General features: G+C 39.1%; 1 protein-coding gene across 1 annotated transcript in view; it reads left to right on the plus strand.

Moving 5' to 3' along the window:
• The window catches only part of shank1 (SH3 and multiple ankyrin repeat domains 1), a 100,910-nt gene that overhangs the window by 37,550 nt on the left and 36,428 nt on the right, over positions 1 to 26,932 (plus strand). The window contains exons 3-13 of the mRNA XM_086290012.1: positions 11,574 to 11,777; positions 12,346 to 12,417; positions 12,792 to 12,900; positions 16,899 to 17,053; positions 20,266 to 20,433; positions 22,929 to 23,045; positions 23,267 to 23,344; positions 24,597 to 24,663; positions 24,903 to 25,069; positions 25,750 to 25,871; positions 26,458 to 26,606. Coding sequence (XP_086146138.1) covers positions 11,574 to 11,777; positions 12,346 to 12,417; positions 12,792 to 12,900; positions 16,899 to 17,053; positions 20,266 to 20,433; positions 22,929 to 23,045; positions 23,267 to 23,344; positions 24,597 to 24,663; positions 24,903 to 25,069; positions 25,750 to 25,871; positions 26,458 to 26,606 — 1,408 coding nt within the window. The remainder of the gene's footprint in view (positions 1 to 11,573; positions 11,778 to 12,345; positions 12,418 to 12,791; positions 12,901 to 16,898; positions 17,054 to 20,265; positions 20,434 to 22,928; positions 23,046 to 23,266; positions 23,345 to 24,596; positions 24,664 to 24,902; positions 25,070 to 25,749; positions 25,872 to 26,457; positions 26,607 to 26,932) is intronic.

Genomic DNA, 26,932 nt, shown 5'->3' on the forward strand with positions numbered 1-26,932 from the left:
GGAACCTGAACACTGTATTACCATAAATGTCTATGCAATATGACTTCTTTTACAATCCCGCCTGTTTGCTAGGTTTATCACACTTCTGCATAGGCTTCACTTTTTCGATCCATCTTCTACATCCATTTTCCACAGAGAGTCTCTTTGGTAGCTGTGGGTTGTAGCTGCAGTCACAGAATACTGTTACAGCAGTCACAGTAACAGTCTTGTGGCAGCTTTTTTAAGTAGTTACAACTTTTAAGCTATTAATTTGTGTCTCTGAATATGAATTTTCCATTTTTTCCATCACCTTGAACATGATTTTTCATCTGACCGATCTCCTGTCTACTGATTTGTGTTCATGTGCATTGGAGGCTGGATGGGGTCAGCAGCGTTAAGAGTGGTTCGTTTATGATGTGAAAGTGATCAGACCCCAATCCGAACCAACTTCCAGTTGTACGTTACAAGTTTGAGCTAAAAAACAAAACATTTAGCCACGTATGCTTTGTATTTTAAATGGTGGACGGTACTATAGATGTGCAAAGGTCTGTACGGGTGAGCAATTAGCTGTGACATGAACAAAAAATTCTCAGTGTTGTGTAATTGTCCAGAACACAGCACCTTCTTCCTGCATTTACTTCTGTTGCCTTTGCTACTTTGCTACATCACATGTGGCATCTGTGAAAATCAGAGGATATATCCTTTCTCCCCACACAGTGGCATTTACCTTTGAGGCGTTAAAACTCCCTTAATAGAGCTGCACAATCCTGCTGGGGAGATCTCTCACAAGTCACTATCAATCGAGACTGCACCGCTGGTGCACTGATACTTACAAAGAGAGCAGGAGATGTAGCAGCTTATTATATTTATCAAGAGGGGATTTGAAGCATTGATCTATGTAGACAAAAATATTGGCTTTAGCAGGTAGTGGTTATAGGTTAAGAAGAAGGAAGAGACAGTTCAGGGTGTTATGTAAAATAATATTTTTCACTGTCACAGTCATTTCACATTTTATTCACTAAAGGTCGAAGCTATGTCTGCTATGTCAAATCCAGCTGCTTAAAGTGTTTTCAGATGTCTTCGGTATTTGAAGGAGTCAAAGTTGTGACCTGAGTCAGGTTAAAATGCCGTCTTTGAAATGCTCTTATTTGTAATCTAGTCCACTTTTTTTTTCAAAGGTAGGTTCTGACCTACAAATTACCAGCTCAGAGATCACAGTGACACTCTAATGGTGAATTCCTTTTGGAAGTACTCTTTTATATATTGTGTATTTACTACAGATCTGTTTATAATCATCTGGATTTTGTTGGCCAGCTGGAAACTTTGCATCTATTATTTTGGTTGCTAAAAAGTGTAAACTAATAACTTGCTTTGTGGTTCTTAAGCCAATGTAAAGTGAAAAAACATACAAGGGTCAGACGCTTTATTTAGGCTTGTCAATGTTTCACATCCGTGCTGTAAGTGTAACAACCAAAGAGCAAAAATATGGACGCATTATTGTAAGGATTGAGGTTTTTAACCCAATTATTTAAAATGCTTAAGCTTTATAACATTACACTATAGCACGATTTGTGTGCTTTCAGACCTTGATTCATTAAACTTTATTGAGACTCTGTAGTGCATTGAGGTAGACGCCACATTTTGGAATGTAGCTGAGCTGAAGTCTTTTTGCTGGTCAAATAAATACGTTCACTTTTATTCTGTTTCATTTTAATATCTCCAGTTTCTGACAACAGTCGTCTGATGGCGCTTTAAATGGTCAGATGAGGAATCCACAATATTAAAGAAAGACTCTTAGAAATATCAGCTCTAATAAGGCGACGGAGCTTTTAACAGAGCCAGGCTCAGGGATGGGCCTGGTTTAAGGGATGAGGGCAAATAAATAAAAGAGGAAAAATAATCAGAATGACATCACAAACAACAAACACACAAAAACACAAAGTGCAAGAGAAAGTAGACAAATATTGCATGTAGCAGTGGCGTGTAGGGGGTGTAAAGGGGGGAGTTGAGGAGAAGTGCTCGAGTGCATGGAGTCCAGCTTCCTGAACCAGCATTAAGGGATGCTTCGGGGTCAGATGAATCTAAGCGTCACTGAAAAATGAAAATTTGAAGTGGTTTTCTGTCTCGTGAACCTAAACTGGGAGCTGGATCTACAGGACAGGGGTCCGAAAGCTGAAGGCTCTGCCTCCTATTCTACTTTTAAACTGTAGGAACCACATGTAAGCCTGCAGCCTGAGAATGAAGAGCTCTGTTAGGACAATATGGAACTATTAGATCTTTAAGATATAATGGGGCCTATTCACTTAAGACTGTATGTGAGGAGAAGGGTTTTAAATGCAATTCTGGATTTAACAGGAAGGCAGTGAAGATAATTCAGTAAAGGGGACATATTGGCTTTTAGAACAATCACATGAGCAGTTAAAGGACATGTCCTGATAACAGAAATGACTCCAGATTTTCTCATATTGCAATAAAAAGTAAGTATCTGATTACACACTATGTTTTTGAAATAAAAGTGCACATCATAATCAAGTGTATGAAGTAGCATAAACATCTGATCCTACCTTATCATCAACTGGTAGCACACATAAAAGCTGCTGGTACATTAACTCACTCGTGTGCACAGAGACACTTAGATCTGTGTATCACGAGTTGTTCATACCATGCTGTCACAGCGGGAGGTGAAGGCAGTCGTATCTGCAGGTTTATTAGATTGTCAGACTCGTGCACGCCAAGTCAAGTTGGCATTTGCCCGCTGAGTGCATTAAACAGCATGAAACAGATGAGTTTTTCTACGCTGTTTGACTTGAGCTGAATTCTTTCAAACCCTGAAGTGAAAGCTGCAGCCCTCGTGCAGGATTTGGCCTCGCAAACGAACTTCCGCACTATTATCTTCCAGTGCCTTGTTAAGATATGTGAACTAGTCAGACTACAAGGCATAGAGTCCGACGTGCTACAGCACTTTAGGGTTTGCATGTTAATGAAAGATGAGCCCCAGAGGTGAACAGAAGTACTGAGATAATAGAGAGGGAAGTATGACAGGAGGAGAGGAGGCAGGGCAGTATACATGTGAGAGAGATGGAAAGTTGATGAAGACAATGGAGGAAGAAAGGACGGGGAAGATAAGGGATGACAGGAATGCTTTAAAATGAATTCATTGTTCTCATCTTCTGTAAAGAAAACGTCTGGTTGGAGTGCATTACAGGGAGAGAGTAGTTAAATGACGACATGCCAGGCACACACGCACGCACTCGCATATGTGTGTGTGTGTCTGTGTGTGGTGGGGGGTTATTTCCCCATAGATCTCATTAAAGGCTTCTAGTCCCCCTGCAATTGGCCTGCAGAAAAAGGCCAGAGGGGGCAGCGATAAAGAGAGCTAGAGACAGAAAGTGGAGTGGGAGAGCGAGCACAGTGTCTTATTTCTGCATAGATAAGTGACAGAGCTGTTATAGGAAGATGGAGAGAGCGAGGGGGGGCGAGGAAGGAGAATAAGATAGGCAGGGGAAGATAAAGAGCAGCATGGACAGAGTGAGTGGGCGTGTGTGAGTGGGAAAGTGTGATCACAGCTTTAGGAGGCAAGACAGAATTTTCGGTCTGCATAATGATAAAGCCACAAGAGGAACAGAAGGGCTTAAAGGTGCATAAAGATTTTAATGTAAAACTAAGAATCATATGGAAGTTTTAAGTGCTGGAAAAGCTGTGAGACTGAGTGCGTGTATGTTGGAGCGTTCTTGGAGCTGGAGTATGAAAATCAGCATCCTGTGGAGTATGAACACCTCATTCGCTGTTATGTTGCTCGCACCAAATGAAAGAGACAACAGAGTCTGACTTTCAATTTTTTTTTATATTACTGATGAACAGATGGAGAAGCCATATCCAGCAGAGAAGCAAATGCAGAGTTCAGAAAAGTAAATCTCAGATTTTGATGAGTCAAAACTCACTACCATGAAAAACTGCAGAAATCTGACTATGCTTGCTATCATGTTAATCTAGATAAACCTGTATTCAGAGATGAAAAGCATGTAAATGCTTCAAGCAGGCTTTGGTTTCATGCACTTAAACAGTCTATGTGTAGCATAAAGGGAGATTGTATATACTATTGCTTATTGTCTGACATACATTTTTCATCCATCAGTTTTTTTCTGCTTATCCAATTCAGGGTTGTGGGGGGGGGGGTTGGAGACCATCACGGGTACCAAGTTACACCCTGGAGATCAGAGGGCTAACACATAGAGGCAGACAACCATTCACTCCTACAGCCAGTCATGAATTTCAAACATGTCTTTGGATTGTGGTTGGACGTCATAGTATCCAAGGACAGTGGATCCAAATCCAAGTCTCTCCTGCTGGGAGGCAACGGTGCTAACCACTGCACACTTGTGATGCCTGTTTTGTTACATTAAGTTTAATTCGAAACACGACCTACTTATGGAACAGAACATCTTAAACTATCTATCTATCAAACTGTCTGGCTGCACCAGAAACCCTGAAAAAGAATCATGCATTGCCCCAGAGATTCACCCAGCAGACCAGATGATGTCTTTCTACACTGCAAAAAATATCAGGGTAATAAATAGCTGTAAAAAACAAAACAAAAACCCAAACCTAGCATTAATACTGGTTTATCAGCATCTACACAATTACCTAAATATGTTTTTTTTAGGTAATTAGCTTTTTTGCCCCCACAATTTATATTTTATTTCAGCAAAGTTGCACAGCATGAATCCTAGTTTGGCTTTCTGGGACCATAGGAGCACCATGCCTCTCTCATATATCTCCTATATCTCACGTACTTACCTGCATTTTTATGCCTACCAGGGATGAGCTCTTCTCTGTTGTGTTTGCATGTTCTCCTGATGCTCTGGTTTCTCTTACCCTCAAAAACATGTAGGATCAAGTCTGCTCTCTTGACCAAAGGGTCAGGAACACCATAACCAAAGACTCATTGGTTTACAGCTGAAGTTGACCCCTGGGTGAGATGATGACTCTCCACCACTTTGAATTTGACAAATGGATTAAATGTAGTGAACATTTTAACATTTTCTTTTGAAATAAATAGGGCAGTGGGGATGGGTTATCCTATTTCAGAGGGCAGTGCCGTGCTTCTGCTACATTTATTTCAGACCTACAGTTACATTTCAGATTAATAAAATATAAGAGAATAAATAATTTATTACAAAAGATTAAACCAATGACTCACAATATTTTGGGATTGCATTCGCTTGAAAAAAAAATATCACTGTCTGGTTGGAGACCAGTTTATTCCAAAAGTGCAGCTTTTTGAGTTGATGTTAATATTAAAAGCCTAATGTAATATTTTTAATAAACCAGCTTGCTTTTTTCCCCCAGAAGGGCAATGCTTTCACTTTTGATAATGTGAAAGCTGACTATTTTTCTGACTATTTGCTGGACTCGAAATGTACAACTTTTATGTGTAATGTCCCTTAGAATAAAAGGACTGTTTTGACTGCCTGTGCTGGCACTGGGTCTTTTTTTGTAGGGCTAACATTAGCTAACATGCTGCATGCAAAGAGCACTTTAAAGAAACAAATTAGATTTCCAGGGCTAAAATAGAAGCATAAAGAAACTAACAGTTGGATTTCTTTATGTACAATAATTTCAGTTCAGGGGAGATCATTTGGAAGAATTGAACATGATTTATAGAGAAAAAAATTAATGAATCCAGACTGCTGAATAGACCCCAATGACCCATCATGACAGAACCGAATCCCAGCAATGATAGGAGTTCGGACACAGGAACCCCCGGAGTCTAGAAGCTACTTGTGGTGAAGATGACGATGGCAGCTTGGATGGAGCGCTGAGTAACTTGGGTGAGGTGCAGATGGGGAAGAAGTGGGTTGCACGAATGAGAATCTAAAAGCTAGAATGATGGAAGAGCCCTGAGATTTAATGCACACAGAATAACGGCTGATTGGCCTGAAGAAGAAGAAGAAGAAGCAAAAAGCAAGAATATGATTGGACTAGTTTAATGATGTCAGTATGGAGTTTAACAGCAAGGGAAAGAGGAGGTGATAGAACAGACTAGCAGCCAAACACCAAGGAAAGCAGGCAGAAGAGTGATTGCAGATCATTTTTACTGAACTTACGTGTAAGTTTAATTATATTTAGTGAAGGCAGGCTAAATTTTACATTTATAATAGCAACATTACACACCCTAACGGTGGAACCAAATATCACACAATTTGAGGTTGAAGTTTTATTTATATTGTGTCAAATCAGAGAAACAGTCTCCTCGTGGCTCTTTATATTATAAAGTCACTAGAATAAGAGACAGAAAATCCCAACAGTCAAATGACCCCCTATGGGCAAGCACCTGGTGACAGGGGGAAGGAAAAACTCCCTTTTAACAGGAAGAAACCTCGAGCACAACCAGAAAACAGTGGCTATTTGCTGTGACTGTTTGGGGTGAGGCAAGGAAGACAGAACAAAAGAAAGAATGTGGAAGAGAGACACAGGTTAATAATAACTATTATAAAGCTATTTTATAGCCACTTCAAGTCGCACAATCTAAAGCCAAAATCTTGCTTCTGTTCATTTTTTTCTATTACTGAGTTTGAGCATCATTATCAGAGGATATAGCATGTTTTCAAGTAGGATCTTGTACGTATTAGGTGAACATTTAAACCACTACATTATGGAACTGAAAGATATGCAAGGATGCCATAAAAATCTGCCAATTCAAATATGTGGAGGTACCTGTTGTGGTGGCTCCTTGTGTCTAAGGGTAGCTTGTGACTTATGGAAGTTTATCATATTTTCAAGAAGAAAAGTGCAAAAATCTAATGTCTATGATGTAGACATCCTGAGATCCACAGAGGACCTCAAGATCAGAGGATCATTTGAGTATAAACCACAAGTGTCACAGGGATTAGGTGTTCCCTTCTAAAGTTTAGCAAAGTGAGTAAAATAGATGTGCTATTTTATGCAAAATGAAAAAAAAAAAAACAACAACCACAAGCTGAACTCACAACAAAGTAACAAATAGCGAAGAGCAAGTGACTCAGATCCCCTTTAATTTCATATGACCCTCACTGGCATTTTGTCCCACCATTTAATAAAGTAAAAGCATGTCGTTGTTGTTTTGTAGATTTATGCAAATGTATTTAAAAAATCAGAGCCAAACAGACATCTGCAAAGCACTGACTAGGCTGAAGGAATTAGCTAGTATATGTGTTTGGTATTTAAGTCTTTACATTTATCCTTGAACATACAGATTTCTACACCCAGCAGAGGGTGCTCTAAACACTGCAAGTCTGCAATTGGTGGACAGATTAGGCAGCTGTCAGTGTTGCAAATCCCAGACGCAAAAGCATAGTGTTGCTTTTTTTAATGTCGAGCAATACAAAAATGCCTGCAGGATTGGAGGATCAGTGAGAAAACTGAACTAAGCAGCATTTTGAAGGCCTGATCAGAATAATAAATGGGCGATGCCCCTAATTGGCTGGTTCAGTTAGAAGCTAGAGGATCAATCATTTTCCTGGAGGTGTACAGATCAATAAGCAACACGGCTGCCTCAGTAAAGTCTCCAAGCGTCTAAAACCATTTTAGGCCAAAAGCAGGGTTATTACAGAAATGCGTTTTATGATGATAATCAGTGTTTTATGATCTAATATTGTTACGGTTGACTGTGGGAATATTCTTCCTCTCTGATAACCAAATCCTTAACCTTCATTCCCTCATGCTGTGATTGTGATTCATTTTAAAGTGTTTGCTGGCTTCCTTTGATGGGACTGTAAGTGCAGTGTGTAGGTTGTGTGTGTGTGTGTGTGTGTGTGTGTGTGTGTGTGTGTGTGTGTGTGTGTGTGTGAGTGTGAGAGATAGAGAAAACTAATCTAATTCAAACAGACACACCTCTTCATCCTCTTGCTCCCTCTCACAAACTCAAAATCGAAGGCGTTCGCCTCCCTTTTACTCTGTTCTATTTTGCCACGCTGCTGTAACACACACACACACACACACACACACACACACACACACACACACACACACACACACACAAACACGCACACTGATGCACATCCTCACACACAAATGCACGCACACCTTCCCAGTACCACATCTCCTAGGGAACACAAGGATGTCTCTATGGCAACAAGCAGCTTGCTCCACTAATGGAGCCGTGGTTGCCGTGGTGACCGGGTTGGCTGTGTGCGAATGGAGACACTGAATAAAATAGAGGGAGAAAATGTTGTGTTACTCCTCTGCACCCCCCCCCCCCGTGTGGGGTTTTTATATCCTTCCCTTTGTAGGACACGAACAGTCACAGAAATGTGTGTCAGTGTGTGCGTGTGTGAAGAGATTAAGATGAGTGACAATTAATGAATGAGTGTAACGTGTTACACGCAGTGCTGGCTGGAGACTTGAGCCCATGCAGAGGGCCTAATGCAGCAGTACGCAGGGATCCTTGCAGCTGGCTGTGCTCTGCGTGGGCCGACCGTCCTGCTGCTGCTGCCTCAAGGTCAGAAAGCAGCCCAACTGCACTCTGGGCGATAAGAGAGAGGCGGGAGGGGAGCAATGCCAAAAAACCTTTTGTCAGCCATCTGTGTAGTGAGTTAGGCTCCACTTTGCTGACTGAGCTTCTAGGCCGTTATGCATTTGGCCATTCACAACCCCATCGGAGACACTTAAAGCTGCACCCAACTGACATTCATATCCCGGAATGAGACCTCTGGGAATCACCCGATTTACTCAGCCGCTGTCTCCCCCTTCTGGATCAGGGGGGCGCCGGCCTCAGTGTTCTGCAGCCAAAGAGAACATACACTGTCACAGAGCTTGATCTCATGACCCCTCTCAGGCATCCAAACAATCATTTCTGATTCACTAAAGGATTCTTGAAGAGTTTTTACTGATAAACGATAATTGTGTTTATCAAACAGCCAGAAATAACAGGAAAATGAATACAGCACAGATTTATTACCTTAACCACGCATGGACCAATAGTCACCAAAAATCTCATTATTCTATAAAACCACACACAATTGAACCATCTGCATAATACCGCATAATGCGTGCAGCACTGGGAGTTTATTTACTTTTTAAAATTTTTAATTACAAAAAGAAAAAGTTATGACTGCACAGCTAGTTCATGTTTGTTATTAGCTTACCAAAGGCCCACTTTAAGCCAGCAAGTAGTTTATGCAGCAGGAGAGAAGTATGTTTATAATCTTTTTACCCAGACAGATTAGAAAAAAGAACCAGATTTCTAGTCTACTCAGATATATGCAGTTTATTATAATACATTTAGACCTTTCACTTTTTTCAAACTCCTGTAAACTTCTCTTTCACCTTATTTTCCTTCATATATATTTAATGTAAGACTGGAGAACGCTCACATTAAACATGGTCAACTTTTCAACAGAGAGGTCAGCATATGCACAAGTAATCCCTGTAATAGGAATATGGAGGTGCTCACACACACAAACTACACCCTTTTTGGCTCCTACCTCAAAGCGCACTGTGTGCTGTCGATCTCACGTACTGCACAATAATGTTTAATATTTAGTATTTACTGTTATATTCCCATATATCATCGTAAAAAAAAAAAAAAAAGAATATGGAGGTGGGTAGAAGCTCCTTTTTGTTTGTATGTTTTTTAATAGATATATTTTAAAAATAAAACAAAAGATAATGAAAACTTAAATCCTTCATTTAGAGAACATTCAGAAGTTTGTAGTCTCTTTGGCAGTCATTATTTCTTCTTAGAACAGCTGGGTTATCCAAGACACTGCTCGGATAAGTCTATAAAGGCTGTGCACACCTGGATTTGGGCAGTTCCTCCCATTCCTCCTAAAAGATCCTGTCAATCTTTGTCAGATTAGATGGGAACCATCTGTGAACTGCCATCGTCTGTGCGAATTCATGCTTCAGTTTTCTGCTGCCTGCTCTCACTGCCACACTTCAACGTACAGATGATCTTAGCCAGATGATGAGCTGCACCTAGTTTTCAGCAGACACAGTACTGGGAGTTCTGTTCAGTCCAGAAAATCTTTATCTTCATATTCTCAAAGTCCTTCTCAAAGTTTGTTAAACTGCAAGCAGGCTGTCGTAACTGCTGCTGAGGTGATTGTTCTTCTCAGCTGACATCTCAATCTCTGTGGTGATCTTCTGAAGACTTGTTGCGATCTTCAGGCCCTGCCCACTCACTCAGTTTGGCATCGAATCTGTGGGGAGTCTTGTTTGTCCACAATTGTTCCATTTCACAGTTACTGACGCTGCTGTGCTCTTAGGACACTCGACGATTTATACAAATAGGTTGAAAACCCTTCCCCTAATACATGTCTCACCACATTTTTATCATTCAGGTCTACAAAGTATTCCTCAGACTTAATAAGTTATTTCATATCCATCCATCCATTTTCTTCTGCTCATCCAGCTCAGGGTCACCTGGACAGGTCGCCAGGCTGTTCCAGGGCTAACACAGAGAGGCAGACAACCCTTCATACTCACATTCACACTTACAGCCAACTTTGAATTACCAATTAACCTAACCCCACCCATGTCAGCAGTTGGATCAGTGTTTAAATGATGGTCTGAAATTGCTACATAGATATATAACCCAAAATAACAAGGCTGAAGCCAAACAAGCAAGAAACACAGTGCTGAGTGGACGGAGAGGGAGAAAATACTAAGGCATCCAGCTCCTAAATGCTCCAGGGAGACTGGTCATGTCCTTTAGTTGTGCTGATTAACTCACTAACAGGAAGATGGGGCAAAGCAACACGCAGAGCGAAGGAGGGGAAAAACACACAGCAGGCCCAGGCAGGGCAGGAGGCCCATCACACTAATGAAAAATGAGCACGAGAAGCTTAACCTGCTCTTAACTCCTGTATAGAATCGAAGTTTGTGTTTTCAATATTAGTTTTCACTTGGTTACATATTTGTATATTCAGACATGGGATACAGTTACACCCAGAGGGAAGAGTGCTTGTCAGCACTGTAGTTCAAATCAGTAATTCTTGGACGCAAGTCTGATTTCTTTATCGCTGAGCGACAGCTTATTAGTTCTAATAAGAGTTACATTATATCCTAATACAGGAGGTCAAAAACAGCTGTGGTACTGTAGCTAGCTGACATTTATTTGTTGTTCTTTGTTACAAAAAACAAATATATTTCAGCTGTTTAAAGATTTAATCCAAATCAGTTGTGTTTTTGAAAAGTAACGAGTACTAGCAGGTGAAACACTCAGGCAGAAGTTGGGCTGTTCCTGGTGTAGAAAAGTTCCCCTGATTTTAGTTCATCTAATTTTTCCATTAGTTACTGTTCATTTTAAAGGCACAGATTCAAAGGCCACTTCACCTCATATGATCAGATTAAAGCCCTCAGACTGATTTATCACAGTTTACACACTTTTGTCAGATCAGTGAATATGTTTCCATTTCCTTTCTACTTTTTAGATTTATATGTGTTTTAAAATCAGGTTTGTTAACTTGTGTATTACATGCATTTGATTGTTGCCGTGTTGAATCTGTATCCACTGTATATACTCATCCTGTAAATCTCTTTTTCAAACCACAACTGTTCTCAGAATATTTCACCTGAGCTAGCTTCAATATTTACTTTGGTATCTCTTGCAGAAATGTTTGCGGTTTAATCCAGATGCCACTGTGTGGAAGGCCAAGCAGCAGGTGCTGTGCTCCCTGACCGAGTCTCTGCGAGATGTCCTGAACTATGGTCTGTTCCAGCCTGCCACGGACGGCCACGATGCCAAGTTCCTGGAGGAAGAGAGGCTGCTAAAAGAGTACCCACAGTCCTTTGAGAAAGGTGTACCATATTTGGAGGTAATAACCGATCCTCTTATTGACAGTTTCATGAAACACAGAGTGTAATACTAGCTTTTTGCCCACAAGATGTCACTTTTGTGCAATAAAACAGATTCTGATTGTTTCCTATTAACAGGATTTTAAAATAAATCTAATGATATGTTCAGGAAAAGTCAGAAAAGTTTAATTACCTAGGCTAATTAATCTAAAGTTCATGCCAAGCTGCTGACTATTTATGAAATCTTATATTGATTGTCACCCAGCAAAGCTGCGGGTGCATGACACTGTTAAGTAGATTATAATTATAACTAAAGTAAAAGTATAATTGTAATTATTATTATTATTATTATTAGTTTTCCAACTTTTTAAGCTAGAGAGTATTTAAACTGCTGTGACGTCAGGCTGTTTCTTCCCCATTTCTTGTCTTTGGTGCAACAGAGAAGAAAGCCTGTATAGAAAACCAGATAAATCTTCTCCAGGCTCTATTTTGTGGATCTAGGCCAAAAGCTAAGAGAATTGAGGACAAAGGCCCTCTGTGTTAGGATTAACTCTTGGTTTCCTTTCTCTTTTTCTGTCACTGGTTTAGTTTCGTTATAAAACCAGGGTGTACAAACAAACAAATCTAGATGAGAAGCAGCTGGCCAAACTGCACACTAAGGTATGAAACTTCCAGATCGCTAATATGTGATATGTGTTACAGTTTGCATCTCCATGTTTGTGTAAGTGTCACTAAGCATGCAGTGGTGCATGTGTACATCTGTGCAGATTTATGCAGGATGCGTTTGATTGTTCAGTAATGTTTTATATATGTTAATTTATTGTATTGAAATAAATAATTAAAGCTTAACTTAGACAAACAAACCAATGACATAAAATTGACAAAAACCCTTTTGCAATTGTAAAATCTACTATATGGATAGCTTTTCCTGAACCTGCTTTTGCTGTTTTTATTTTCACCAAACTATCCAATTTTTTCTGAATATTTATCAGTTACACGTGGGAAGTTTTTGTTTTTATTTCTTTTACATGTAGGCCAGCCTGAAGAAGTTCATGGATTACATTCAAACCAGCGCTGTGGACAAGATGGCCAAGTTCTTAGACAAGGGCCTCGATCCCAACTACCAGGATTCTGACACTGGTGGTAAGGATTCCTTCCACTCCCCCAACTGCACACGAGCACTTAGTTATTTTATCTACACAGTGCAAATTTTCTCTTGTTACACAGATAACATGTAACAGCTGTCATGCAGCCCAATTTAAAAAGGTGTTTCACAAGATAAAACAAACACATTTATAAAAGAGTTGGTGATGATCTCTCTGTTACAGTTAGCCAAAACGGGAACTCCAAATATGCAAGCAGCTAAGAAAGCACAAAGATAGTCAGCAGCTATGGAACCTGAAGCTCTCCTGTATGGACTCTTTAAACTGTTTTCAATTCCTCCCCCTCTGTTTTCTGCCCTCAGCTCTGCAGTATGTTGGCCTAACACTTTGTGAGGGATCTGAGCCAGTGCTGTTCACAATTTTGGTGGCTTTTCCTAGATCCTGTTAGTGCTCAGGGGGGCACAGCAGACGGCTCATTTACAGTTTGGGTGTGCTGCTCTGTGTCGCTCCAGCCGTTCAGGGAGCAAGTGTCAAAACACAAAACACAGCCTGTCATGATGGGTGTGAAACACGCTCCCGGCGCACAACACAGGGGGGAGACAGAGAGCCTCGATGAGCCTCCCTCACAAACATGCTGTTCCTGTACTGCATTCATGGTTTTTAGTCATGTTAAAGTCTGCAACAGCTATCTAAATGGGCTGGACCTCAACTCTAGGCACTTATTTGAGCAGATATTTTTCATTTCAGTGGTCACTAGAATATAAAAATGAAGAGTGAAAGGTTGCCAGTAAATCACAGGGTTTTATCCTGAAAGATAGAAATAAGGACCCTCACGTCCATACCAATGCCAGTTTAGAAATCAGATGGAATTAAAACTGTTTAAAATGTCTGTGGCGTTTCTCCCTAAATACAGTTCTTTTAAAAAACATTTCCCCCCCATAAAAATTACACTTTGTTGTTGTTGTTGTTTTTTTTTTTACCATCTTTGCTGGTCTAGCATATCATACACTGAACAGAAGCGCAAGCGTGACCATTTTCCATCTGTTTCGTGTCCTGGATACTCTCATCACCCTTTAAATGAAAAGAAACAAAGATTTTTTGTACAAACTGCAAGTTTGGATGATCCACATCCACCAGAACACTTTAAAATATTAATTCCATTCATTCATTCTCTTCTGCTTATCATTATCAGGGTTGCAGGGGGGCTGGAGTCTATCCCAGCTACCAAAGGGCGGGAGGTAGGGTACGCTCTATGGACAGATCGCCTGTCTGTCGCAGGGCCACTTTAAAATAATATTTATCATGTCTTGAGGAGAAACTCTTCTCTTACTTTGCCACTAGGGTTAAAGAAAGTACAGATTATGTGTTTTTAGTCTGATCAGTGATTCTGCTCTAAGCAGTAGTGGGAGCTAATTAGCTAATAGTGCTGTTGTTTCAGGGTCCTCCTATTCAAGGTTCTGGGGCACAATAGTCTTTTCTATGACTGAGCTGAAAAGGTGTAGTTTTAGTACTGATATATATGTGTATATTTAATGCATGCGATTTAACCACTCCTTGGCATTTTGGCAAAACAAACCTGGTAAAAGTAATTGTGGGGCAGAGCAGGAAAGCATTTGTTTTAGCCCCAGTGATGTGAGACCACATGAAAACTAATCCTTTGTTCAAATCTATTGACTGGCCACAGCGTTTCCATGTGGAGTTTGCGTGCTCTCTCTGTGTTTATGTGGGTTCCCCCCGGGTATGTTAGGTTAATTGGTGATTCTAAATTGGCTGTCTCTCTGTGTTAGACCTGCTGCAGATTGTTGACCTGTTCAAGAATGTTTCCTGCCTCTTGCACAATGGCAGCTGGGATAGGCTCCAGCCAATCCATGACCTGAATTAGACAGGAGGAAGAAAACGGATGGAGGACTTGTTGCTGGATCCTAGTTTCTGTCCTTCTGCATTAAAGTTTGTGGAATCAAACATATATACAGTATATGACTCTGTGGTTTCAGGAAATGAATTGAATGAGATTTGTTGGTTTAACTGAATTTTGTATGAACTGGATTTAGATTTGGGGGTGTTGAAAAAAGCTGTTTAATATCAGTCAAAGTCTGATATAAGTGATATCCCTGTGTCCTGAAATAGCTTCTCCTGCCTTTTGACTTTATGGTTATGTGAAGGTATTTTGAAAGGAAGTCCAGGAACAGTGAATGCAGCATTAGTCCTATGCAGACAGGGCAGAGAGGTGATAAAAAGCCTGCAGACAGAGATATATCCAACCTTGTTAATACTTTTTTGACCCGTTTGTCTCCTTGAAACTTTCTCCGTGGGCTTCCAGAAGCCTCACAGAGAATGCCTTCATTAGGACATGAAATAATTCTGCCATAATTAGCCTGGCTCCGGCCAGGACACACACTCATGTCGATCACTGCCAAGGAAACTCATAAATGGGTATTCCCTGACTCATCCTGACAGTATAACTTCAGAGGAAGCGCAGTCAAAACATTTCTCCAAATTGTTTGAACCTGAGATCTACAGAAAGTGTTCAGTGATGAAAGCCTTCAGTCATTTTCTTCTTTGCCAGAAAAATCCCCTTGCAGACGGTGCTGTGTACCCTGTTTCAACTGGGAACACTTTGAATGGTTTTATTCTTGTAGGTGCTGGTGAACTGTCTTTCTGGAAAGGATCGAGTTAGCCAAAAAAGTGACACAGCACTTTTTTGACTGCAATAAATGATATTTTGAGCTTCTTTGTTTCTTTATATGACATCAGGATAACGGCAAAACATCAGTGCACTGGCAAAACATTCAGCTGGAAAGTAGTAATGTTACCTGTTAGATGGAACTAATGCAGAGGCTTTTTTCATTTCCCCTCACACTATCACAGAAAGGAATATAAATATTTGCAGAAGACTTAAAGTTGGCTGATCGGGATGTCGTAATCAGGAAGCAAGTTGATGGTGGTGAGATTTAGGATTGTCTAACTTTCATGTTCAAAATAATAAAACAGTGTTGTCACACATAAGGGGATTTTACTTGTTTATATCTGCCCAAATTCAGCTTTTTTATTTTAAATTTACATGTTGTCGTACAAAGGTAGTTAACTAATTTTCTTTATTAAAGTTGTAGAAGTGGAGGACAATGATAGAAACACTTTGTCAAGATGAATTTCACATTAGTGTGTTCTTTTAGTCTATAATGACTCTTGAATAGATTTCCATGAAACATGTGCCATTTGCTATATTCACAACTTTAAAGACAAAAATATGGAATATGGGAAAGCTATGTATTGTATATTCATCGTTTGAAAAACCTTCTTCTTTAAAAATAAATAAATGGTTGCATCATGATTACTGTTGTAAAATTTAAATTATCCAACACTTTTTTAAGGGTGTTATACCTGCAAGAATGCTAAAAATAGGTCATTTCTGTCTGTTGGAACATGGATGCTAAGTAATGTTATGTTATGATAATATCTGATATAGATAAAAACATTAAGAGGTCTGGGATGTACCTGTGTGCCAAGTTTAGTTGCTCAACTCTTTTGCATAGGAAGAGTTTTTGGACGGGCAGCATCATGTAATTGCAGGATTGATGGTCATCTCCAAAGTGAGTTGTGCACATTTATGTATGTGCAGTCACTTCATTAAATCCTCTTTATTGCATGTTTTTCCTTACATGGAAACAGGATCTGCCCAGATCTAAAGGTACAATAAGATTACACAGACAGAAGATTTGGTTTGAAAATACATGGAAAACGCAAGAACTTTACATGATTATCAGTAAATTGTAGGTTAGATGTGTAGGCATTTGCTGCACTTTCTCAGCTTCATTACTGTGATGCACAAACTCTTTTTCACCTCACACGTCATTCAATTGTTAAATCATAACCATAAAAACTAAAATGCATTAAATGTTTCTTTTTTAAATGTTTGTTTCTGTCTCAGGAGTTTGGAAAGAGCTACTGTTCTCCAGCAAATCAGCTGTGAACTCCCTGCTCTATAACAGTCCCATTTAAATAAAGCTGCATATGTGTGTCTCTGTGTGTGTTCTTTAGAGACTCCTCTGACCCTGGCAGTGCAGTGTGAGCCAGGTGGAGGAGAGGCCATCCGGGTCCTGGTGGATGGAGGAGCTCATATTGACTTCCGTGCCAAAGATGGACTCACACCGCTACACAAGGCTGTTCGAGGCCACCACCATACAGCCCTGCTGGTAAACATTTGCATATGTTGGAGTCCTTTCATACTGCTATCTGCCTGTGGAAAGTGATGATTTTGCATGTATTATGTAACAAAAAGAGAAAAAACATCAACCTAGAACAGGGTGTATATCTTGCAAGATGGATATTTGCCCTGAAAGTGACACTGTATTCTCTTCATTTGCGTTGCTGTATATCTAAACAAGCTAAAGCCCGAACAAAAAGACCCTCCCACTCAGCGATCCACACCCACCCACACACAATATGCAAACAAATAACTCTATTATTTGATTCAGCCAGAGAGAAAGAGAGGCGTTAACATCCAGATTGCCTGGTTTTGACACATTTACATTTTAGGCGTTTATCCAGATTTTCAGCTCTCAAATTGCTGAGAATACAGGTAGCTGTAGACGAGAACCTCATTGGGGGAGATAATTGCAAGCGTTAACATTGTTAGAGCCTATGTTTTCCACAAAGGAAAGAAACTCTGCTAAACTGCACAAAGGTTTACATCAGACTCTGATTGAATACATCATTTTCCCCAGCCTGGGGTGTAACGTGACCTCTCTGAACCCCCAGCTATGAGTTTCCATCCTGATTTGAATTCTATGAATATTCCTCAACTTGAATTAGGAAACTATCATCAAGATATATTTTTTCCTTCCTACTGTACTATTGTTTTACTTGATGAAGGTTTTAAAGGTTCTACATTCTATATATTTAACTAGTTGGAGCAAGTTTTGGCTCAAAATACAGTGCAGATTGCCAATTCTTCCATGATAAAAATGGACTAGTTTCGTGTCTTGAAAAGAAATAAGCTGCCTACGCCCTCTCAAGAAGAAAACAAGGCAGAATGACTTTAGTTACGTATTGTAACCTCAGATTTAAGTGTAAGTGTAGCCCTTTAAGAAGCATCAACTGGGAATAGGTGTTTGAACAGAAATTGAGCCAAAAATAATAATAAGAAAAAAACTCCTGTAGGATCTTTTAAGTTACACAAAGCACAATGTTTTCATTAAAACTGTGTGACATGAGGGTTTCTATACGATAATAAATCTCTCTCAATTAAGATAAACAGCGTGGCCCTGATTTAACTCCATACACGGAGACGGATAACTTTCTTAGCAGCAGTTATGCTATTGGCCCACTTCAGCACAACAACTTCCTTGTTCGGATTCCCCATGTGACTCTACAGACCAATCAGAAGCCAGGAAGTCCTAGACTTAGGTAGATGTGGGAAAACCAATGAGGTGGAGTCAACACATTATTATTATTGTTTTGAAAGGTGTATATGTAAACATTCAAACATGTAAATGCCCAAAACACATAAACACTAAATATAAATGGAAATGTGTATATAATTAGCATAAACATGTGCACCATTAATGAAATGCTAATAAAGGAAGGAGCTAAGACACAGTTGTATGTTTTTATAGTTCGCAGTTTAATCTTTGGTTATTTTTAAGAGTGACTTTGAAGTTTAGTTTTTATTATTTTAAACGAATGTAGAAGTTTTTAATATTAGTTTTTGCTTTTCTTATTACAATATTAAGGTAATTTTTATAATAAGATTTCTGAGTTCTGAAAGCTAATATTATTCATGCAGAGCACTTTATTTTGACAATGCACACTTGCACAAATGCTTCCTCGTGCTATTTCTGTTCATAAATTTGACATAAATCTTGACAGATTACTAAAACTAGTTTAGTAAGTATTCAATATATAGTTTTAGTCTTGCAGTAACTTTTATTAAAGTCTGTGTTCTTTGGTTTCAAATTGGTCTGCATTTCTACATTTCGATATAGCTGAGGCTGTGGACAGTCATGGTTCCAGTTTGTTGGTGATCTAGGTAAACCAAACCAACCAGACTCTATCAGTATCATGACATAAATAATCTGACAGCAGCAGCAGCAACAACAGTCCTATAAATAAATAAAACATTAATCCATAAATGGAGGAAACCATGTTTATTTTGGAGTCAATGCCAAAAACCAAGTCGATCATTTATGAAGTGTTGTGTAAACTGTAAACATTACTGTATATGTTCTCCTAGCCTGATATGAATGCTAACAAGTCAATTACTGCTGTGCTGAATCTGTCTTGGCTTATTTCTCCTCTTCTTCTTTTTTCTTCTTTCTTTTTTCACTCCCAGAAAGATGATGAGAGGCTTTCACTGATATCGTTAGGTTCAGACAGAATCACGCAACCATTCAGGAAGTCAGGCCTCTCGTACTGTCACTGCAAACTTGGCACATTTCTCTAGTTTGCCCTCAGTCCCCAAGAACTTGCCTGCCTTTCCCGGTGGCCTCTCTGTCTTTGCGTTCACCATCATTACATTAGCTACATTAGCCACACAACATGCTAGGGGTAAGGATTTTCTTTTTTTGTTGTTGTTGCACAGTGAAAATCAAGAATTACAGTACTCCACTCCAGTTCTCAGTCTTCAGTAGCTCAGATACAGGGAGCGCATAAGGACTCTTGCGTTCACTCTTGCAGCCAACAACTGAACATTTGGTGTGCAACGCCTATGGCTGAGACATTTTAAAGTTAAAGCTGGCAGAAGCTACTCTGGGGACTAAATAAAAATGGCGGACTGTGAAGCAATTGCTGATTTTAAAAAGGCATGTCCGCTTGTCAGCCAGGAGCAGTGCTTATCCTGTTCTGATGCCAAAATCACTGAAAGTGACTGCGAAGAAAACAGGCACCGGTGGTCTCTCTGTGTTGGTGCAAAAAAGGAACGAAGGAAAACACAGAAACAAAAGACAACAACAACAAATGTCCTCTTACATGGGAATCTGTATCAAATCATTTGCTTCTTAGAGACAGTGCATGGTTGATGAGAATCTATCATTCAAACTGGCTTTCAAATCTTTTATAGATTCAGATAGTGTCTCCAAACATTTTTTTATATGTACGCTAGACTTTCTAGTGTTTCTTATCTTATCCGTTATCGACCAAGTGTGTAACATTTCGTAAATGAGGTTTTTTTTATTTTTCTAAAGTTAGTTTTTGGCATTTAAAAGACTGACGTTAATTAATTTTTAATATAATTATGTTCTTCTGGACGCAAACAAAGTGGAAATAGCTTTGGGTCTAGTGGATTATTTTCAAACATGTCCCCTTTAAATCATTGCTATTTATCTTAGTAATTTATCTTTATCATTACTGTCAGAGTTTAACAAAGGCTTCAGCATGAGGGTTTTTTTTCTTTTGTGCCATCATACAGGTTCTGCTCTCTCTGGGGGCGTCCCCAGATTATAAGGACCGGCGAGGGCTGACGCCTCTTTACCACACTGTGCTGACAGGGGGCGACACCTCCTGCTGCGAAACAATGCTTTACCATCACGCCAAACTGGGCATCAGGGACGAGAACGGCTGGGATGAAACACATCAGGTAAACACTTTTTAAAAAAAATAAGTCACCTCAAGCAAATCTAGGACAAAATAAATACAGTTAATCTCCTGTGTTTTCAATAAAAGCGAAAACACCAAATCAACTGTAAAACTTTCTGTTTGAGGATCCTTGAAACAAACTCTTTCACTCTAATGAGGTCAGTGGCCTGATTTACATCTATTTGGGAGCTGAGATGTGAAAGCACCAGAAAAAGGCGTCTGGACTTTCGGAGCTCATGTTCTTGTTGTTCATATTGCAGAAGTATGCCACATCACTTTTTGTAATGTACCAGTCTACTCTGTGTTCCAGTGTGTGTCTGCGTCAAAACCCATTCATGCCATGAAACACTTCACCTTTCACATCACATCCTACCCATCCTGCTTCAGTGGCCTCATGTAACAGCTGTGAAGTGGACAGGGAAGGCCGCGAGGAAAAATGAAGGTATCAGCTTGTTCATCTCAGTGTGTTCACTGCGTAAGCATCTGTCTCCTCAGCTCTATTTGTCAGACAGGGACTCCAAAAGAAACCGTTGGTGTGTGTGCGTTAAGTATGATTTGACTCATAAATTCAACACTAATAAGATTTTTGGACGAGGCCACTAAAAGAAGCTGCATTTTATCTCATGTCTGACGGATTGAAGATTTTTCTGTTGCATTTGGGTGCAGGGTAATTTCACATCATGTCAGCCCGCCTCTAGCAATCAGCTGTTACTTTTCCATAATAACTGTTGTGCATTCAATGAGAGGATGCTAAACCATGAATATTTTGTGATATAACGGGGATAAATTTTGTACTCTTTAGTTTTCTATATTTGTCAGTATATTTGAATACTCAAAATTTCATTAATAGAGGAAAGATCCTCATAACGTTTTCTGGGCCAAAACACAAAAAACTGCAACCAAATTGATTTTACATTCACTTCAAGTTCCACAATATCAACCCTAAATCTCATTTTATTAATCATGACTGAGCGTCAGCATCATGGGATATATTATAGAGACAGAAAGACATCAAAAACTGCACCATTTCGATTTCTGTCATGTAGAGTGTGAAGTTTATAGAGCTTAAATGTGGTTAAATGTAAAAGTGGTTTAAGAAATGAGGGATTAAGCATTGTGAGCCCTGTGTACTCCAGGAGACTGTAACTCGAGCAATTTTAATAATATGAGGGCAAAATTTTGCATGTCAGTATTAAATGCATTGAGGGTTTTTTTTTAACACCATGTTTTCTGTTTTGAGTGCATAGCGTGCTATAGGTCAGCCTGGCAGTTTTTCCTGACTTTTAACTTTTTTTTTTTTACTTTTATAACAATGAAAAAAATTAACCACATCACTGATAAATTAACTCATGTCAATTATTCGGTTAATAATAGCTCAGTGAGTCTGCAGCAGTCGCAGCAGCATGACTGAACGGGGCACTGAATTTGGAGCGTAAGGGCCTATGCAAACCACACTTAAGGAAATACCCCTCACCCCTCTCTTTGGAGCCAAAAAGAAGAAATTCATGAGGTCACAAGGCTGTCTTTAAAGCACAATTTTACTTGAAAATAGCAAAACAAATGGAAATGTGTTCAGCTGTGACTCAGCTGTCCTGGTTTGCGTTGAGTACATTAATATATTTACGCACCTTCAGAAAATCTCTCTCCTGTTTTGTACACTTTGCCGTCGAAGACAAATATTCTTGCATTTCTATAACTGTGGCTTCATTTCTCTATAATGATGAGATAACAGTTAATGATATGCTTGAATTTTAAATTTAGCCTGTAAAGGTGGCCCACTGTTATTTGTATAGGATCATCTGTTACAGTGCTACGTACAGAAAAGTGCCCTATAAGAACCAGTGGTTTGACCATAAATTAAACAAAAATTAAAAATTAATTAACATTACAAGCAAATAAAAAAATCTGAAGAGATAAAATAACCTAGCTTAGGGCTATGATATGTAATAGCTGCAAGATAAATGAGTGGGTTATTTATTTGTATAATAAGTGAAAAATGTTTAAAGCATGTTTGAGACACAGTTGATATTTCAGGCAAAAACGATTTAAAAAGCTTTGACTTCAAGATCAGTGAAGTACATGGATTCTATTATATTATTATATTAAATAAAACAGTTATTCAAAATACTGTGACTTACATCACATGTACTTTAACATGTTGACTTTTTTCTCACTTTAAATTAAAAAAATAAGTAAATCACGTGGGTCATTGTGTCTGCGTGTATAATGCTGCTCGTTTTTCTAGCAATGACTTTATTACTGTCATACTGTATTGTGTATATTTGTATTGTCAGTGTTTTATTGCCCCTGAGTTTGGAGGTTGTGTTAATTAAATTTGGTGTTACTGCCACCTTTGGCCATCGTCTCCTCTTCACCCTTGCTTGCCCCCCCCGTCTCTCTTTTCTCTCTATTAAACAACCACATAAATCTTTCCTCTTTGACGCCTTGCTCTCGCTCTTTCTTTCGGTCTTACTACCAAACTGTTTTCATTCTCAGGCCTGTCAGAATGGTAACTCCCAGCATCTGGAGCACCTCCTATTCTACGGGGCGGATTCTTCCTCCCAGAATGCCTCTGGAAACACTGCCTTGCACATCTGTGCTTTATACAATAAGGTATTTCACAGAGTACAAATCAAGTATCGCCTTCCCCCGACTGTACCGAAATTTGATGCAATGATCTTTAAAACTGTGTTTTTAAAAAAGATCAACCTGCTTTTGTTTTCATCAACAAACTAAGTAAAAGCAATGATGGCACAGGGGAATGCCAGTAGAGAATCCTGCCCTTTGTATTGCACTTGCATTAAAGATACGTTAATCAATGCTGTTTGTTACAGGAAAGCTGTGCACGAATTCTGCTCTACCGGGGAGCAAATAAAGACACAAAGAATAACAGCGGGCAAACCCCCTTTCAGGTAAATGCTGAGTGTCTGGCTGGGTAATTATGCATGGTGTGGTTTATTGTCTTATTAACTTAGCATAGCATAAAGTATAAAGTGCTAGTGCCTAATTTCACTTCAGGCCAGCACTGTGCTGCAGTGCATACAGATGTCTCAGGTGTTGGAAATGCACGTGACCCCTAAATAAGGATATATATATATATATATATATATATATATATATATATATATATATATATATATATATATATGTATATATATATATATATATATATATATATATATATATATATATATATATATATATATATATACATATATATATAAGCTCCAGAAAAGGGAAAACAGCTAATTCAGAAAAGACTCGAACACACAAAGAACATGAAAGAAAACATGGAAGAAACATTTTATACTGGTAAAAGCAACAGAACGGTAATAATTTGAGCAAACTGTCTATTTACCTTTGACTTGCACAAGATAAAACCATCATAGATACCTAAGAAAATTACTCCCAAAGGAAAACAAAATATAATTTTAAATTTTATGCATCAGAGATATAGTTTTTATGTAATGATTTTCTATTAATTCTATTTAATAAATAATTATTTATTTTAATTTTATTTACTTTATCAATTTTCATTCTATAATTTTTTTTAAATTAATATTGCTAATTTCCAATTCCAATATAGTTTCATCTAGTGCTCTGCTTAAGTAGCTTTGCATGATTCATTGTTCAAAAGCATCCTTATTTATCCCACACTAACTTTTAGTACATGCTTAAAACTATAAGATCCCAGGTAGAAACTATTTTTCAGTTTTATTAAGTAATGTGTTGTGCAGACACTGTTATAATTATTAAACTAAGATATTAAGATATTAATTTTACTTAAATTTCCAGGGAAAACACCACCAAAGCTCCTTTGTGCTTAAATATGACTTTTTCTCTGTTATTATGATAATGATGCGTCACTACTGTGCATTCACACTTCATATCAGAAAATGTGTCGTTAATGAGAGCACGTCACTGAAGAAAGAGGATGGAAAATGCCCTTCATTTACTTAGACTTATAAATAATAATAAATAAAGTGTTCAATAATTTTTTTCCCTATACTTCTGAAATATCATTATATAATTTTGAGGCTATATTGCTCATCCTAATTAGAGTTATCTTAAACATAAGGAGTGTGTGTGTGTGTGTGTGTGTGTGTGTGTGTGTGTGTGTGTGTGTGTGTGTGTGTGTGTGTGTGTGTGCGTTTTGTTCATCAGGTGGCTGTTATGTCTGGCCATTTTGAGCTGGGAGAAATAATCAAAAACCACAGAGCCACAGATGTGGGTAAGTGCTATAACTGATGTCTGGTCTCAGATTTGTTCTGCAAGGTGTTTTTCTTAAGCTAACACAACACACAGGCTCTCTTACTTAACCTTAAATCAGCAGGACTTCTTTCAGCAGCAAGGGCCAATAACAATTTAAATACAAAGAAGTAGCATGTGGATGGAGAGTGTAAAGAAACATGCATCACGGTTTGTAGGATGATATGAAAAGAAGAATGAAATCTCTTCTGTCTCCCCTAGTCCCCTTTGTGGAGTCTCCAAAGTACGCCCCCCAGAGGCGGGAGAGCTCCCGGACGCTGACAATACCTCCTCATCCCTTCCTCAGAGCCAACAGCGACAGCAGCATGAACCTTCCAGACTGGATGGCAGTGCCCAACGCCCCGGGCACCAACATCGTCTCTGTGCAGGTGTCTGTGTTTGTCTCTGTGTGAGGAGGTCAGAGTTCAAATTATCGACACAGGAAACACCTATGGGTCGATTTTGTAACCTTTTCGTTTTTCAGAGAGATTTTTACTGGATGTTTTACTCGTTTTAATTAGAAAGCTCAGATTATTATTATTATTATTTTTTTACCAACAATGGAGACAGCAGCTGATAAAACAGCCGTATCTCAAAGCTTAAAACATTTTAGCAACTTGTGTTGTTGAAATGAATGATGCAAAGCACACAGCAAGCATTTCTAAGTGCACAAGTGCATCAAACATAGTTTAATCCATCAGAGCTAGTATTTTTTTCTGCTCCATTCTGCAGGGTTGGTCATGGGATGTGGAGCTTGTTGTCTAATTGGAAGGGGATTTATATATGGGTTCTTTAAACTTACTGCTTGCCTGCAAAACACCCATTTCCAACATGATGGAACATGTGCACAATATAACGCAGGGGATGACCTTTATCAACCTCTAGTGGAGAATACTTCTAATTGCAGGGCCTTATCTTCTCACATTTTATATAGTATGTGCTTTGGAGCAGAAGATTAATCACCAGTTCTTATTGTTATCCTCTTTAGGTTTACAGCCCAGAAAAATGTTAAATGTCATTAAAGTAGGTCATATTTGAGATTTCTCACCTTTCCTTCTCTGACCGACAGGGCTACAAGCATACAGGAACCCTGCGGAGCTCCAGCAGTCCCAGGGGGGCACGGACACGCTCTCCTTCCCGTGGGAGGATCGGAGACAAAGAGGACCGGAGCAGGCAGAGTCGGAGACAGGGGTGAGTGGAGGAGTCGGAGGACAAAGTGCTGTTAAACAGGAGCTTTGTTTCCACTTCCTGCAGATTCAGATGGATCAATCGAAGTGCTTTTGAGGCTTTTGTGCTGGGTGACAGATGTTAAACTCTTTTAAGTGGATTATGTGAGTCACGTTCTTAAAGAGCCATGAAAGGAGTTGAATATGGTTCATTTGGTGTAGTATTGTTAGTATTTGTTAGTATTCTCTGAAAATGGAAACTAAGAGTCATTCAGATCAATAATAATTCTGATAATTCAGCCAATTCTTAATTTTTATGTTAAAGAACAAAGTCACACTCAACAGAAATCACACAATGTTTAGGGAACGTTTATAACAGCTCCCTGAAAAGTCATAGAAATAAACACGTAAACTAAACAGTTCAATGGTGACTTTTTCTTTCTTTCTGTAAAACAAAGTAGCTAATTTCTCAAAATAATTTAAGTCACTTGAGTCCCAGAAAGTTTCATTTGATGTACCAAGGGCTCAGTCAGCAGCTCAGTCCTGGACATAAAATGCTACAGAGGTTCCTGAACCTTAAACTGCAGTTTCAAATCCTCCTCCCCTCTCAGGCCTGGCCCAGCCACCACCACGGTTCAAACTGCGGGACAGCGAAGACGCCTGTACAGCGCCGTCCCAGGACGTGTTTTTATAGCCACTCGATCACATTCTGCACAGGGGGAGAGAGAAATCAGCTTCAACAAGGGGGACAGGGTCAAAGGTGAGTGTAACTCCATTTTCACATCATGTGAAGGTTTGTGTGGCAGACAGTCAAAACATTTTGTCTTCCATGTCAACTCAAAGTTAGTGATGCTGTTTCTCATCTGGTACTTGACACAAAGAGACTGTAAGAAAGCACAAGCTCCACAAGAGGTATCTTTAATAGGCGCACAAGAAAAGCACATTTAAGACATGAAAAGCAACACTGCAGAAACCATTTAACGTAACATGATGTCACATGAGCTCATTTTACTGGAAATCTCTGGGAGTCTGGCATAGCCCCAAAAGTTCCTTCTAATATATAAGCTGCTGACTGTAAGGCTTTAA

Source organism: Aulonocara sp. 'chitande type north' Nkhata Bay, linkage group LG4 (assembly GCF_057382095.1).
Source record: "Aulonocara sp. 'chitande type north' Nkhata Bay isolate Kocher_YH1m ecotype deep benthic linkage group LG4, A_spYH_male_GT1.1, whole genome shotgun sequence".
In the NCBI taxonomy this organism is placed as follows: domain Eukaryota; kingdom Metazoa; phylum Chordata; class Actinopteri; order Cichliformes; family Cichlidae; genus Aulonocara; species Aulonocara sp. 'chitande type north' Nkhata Bay.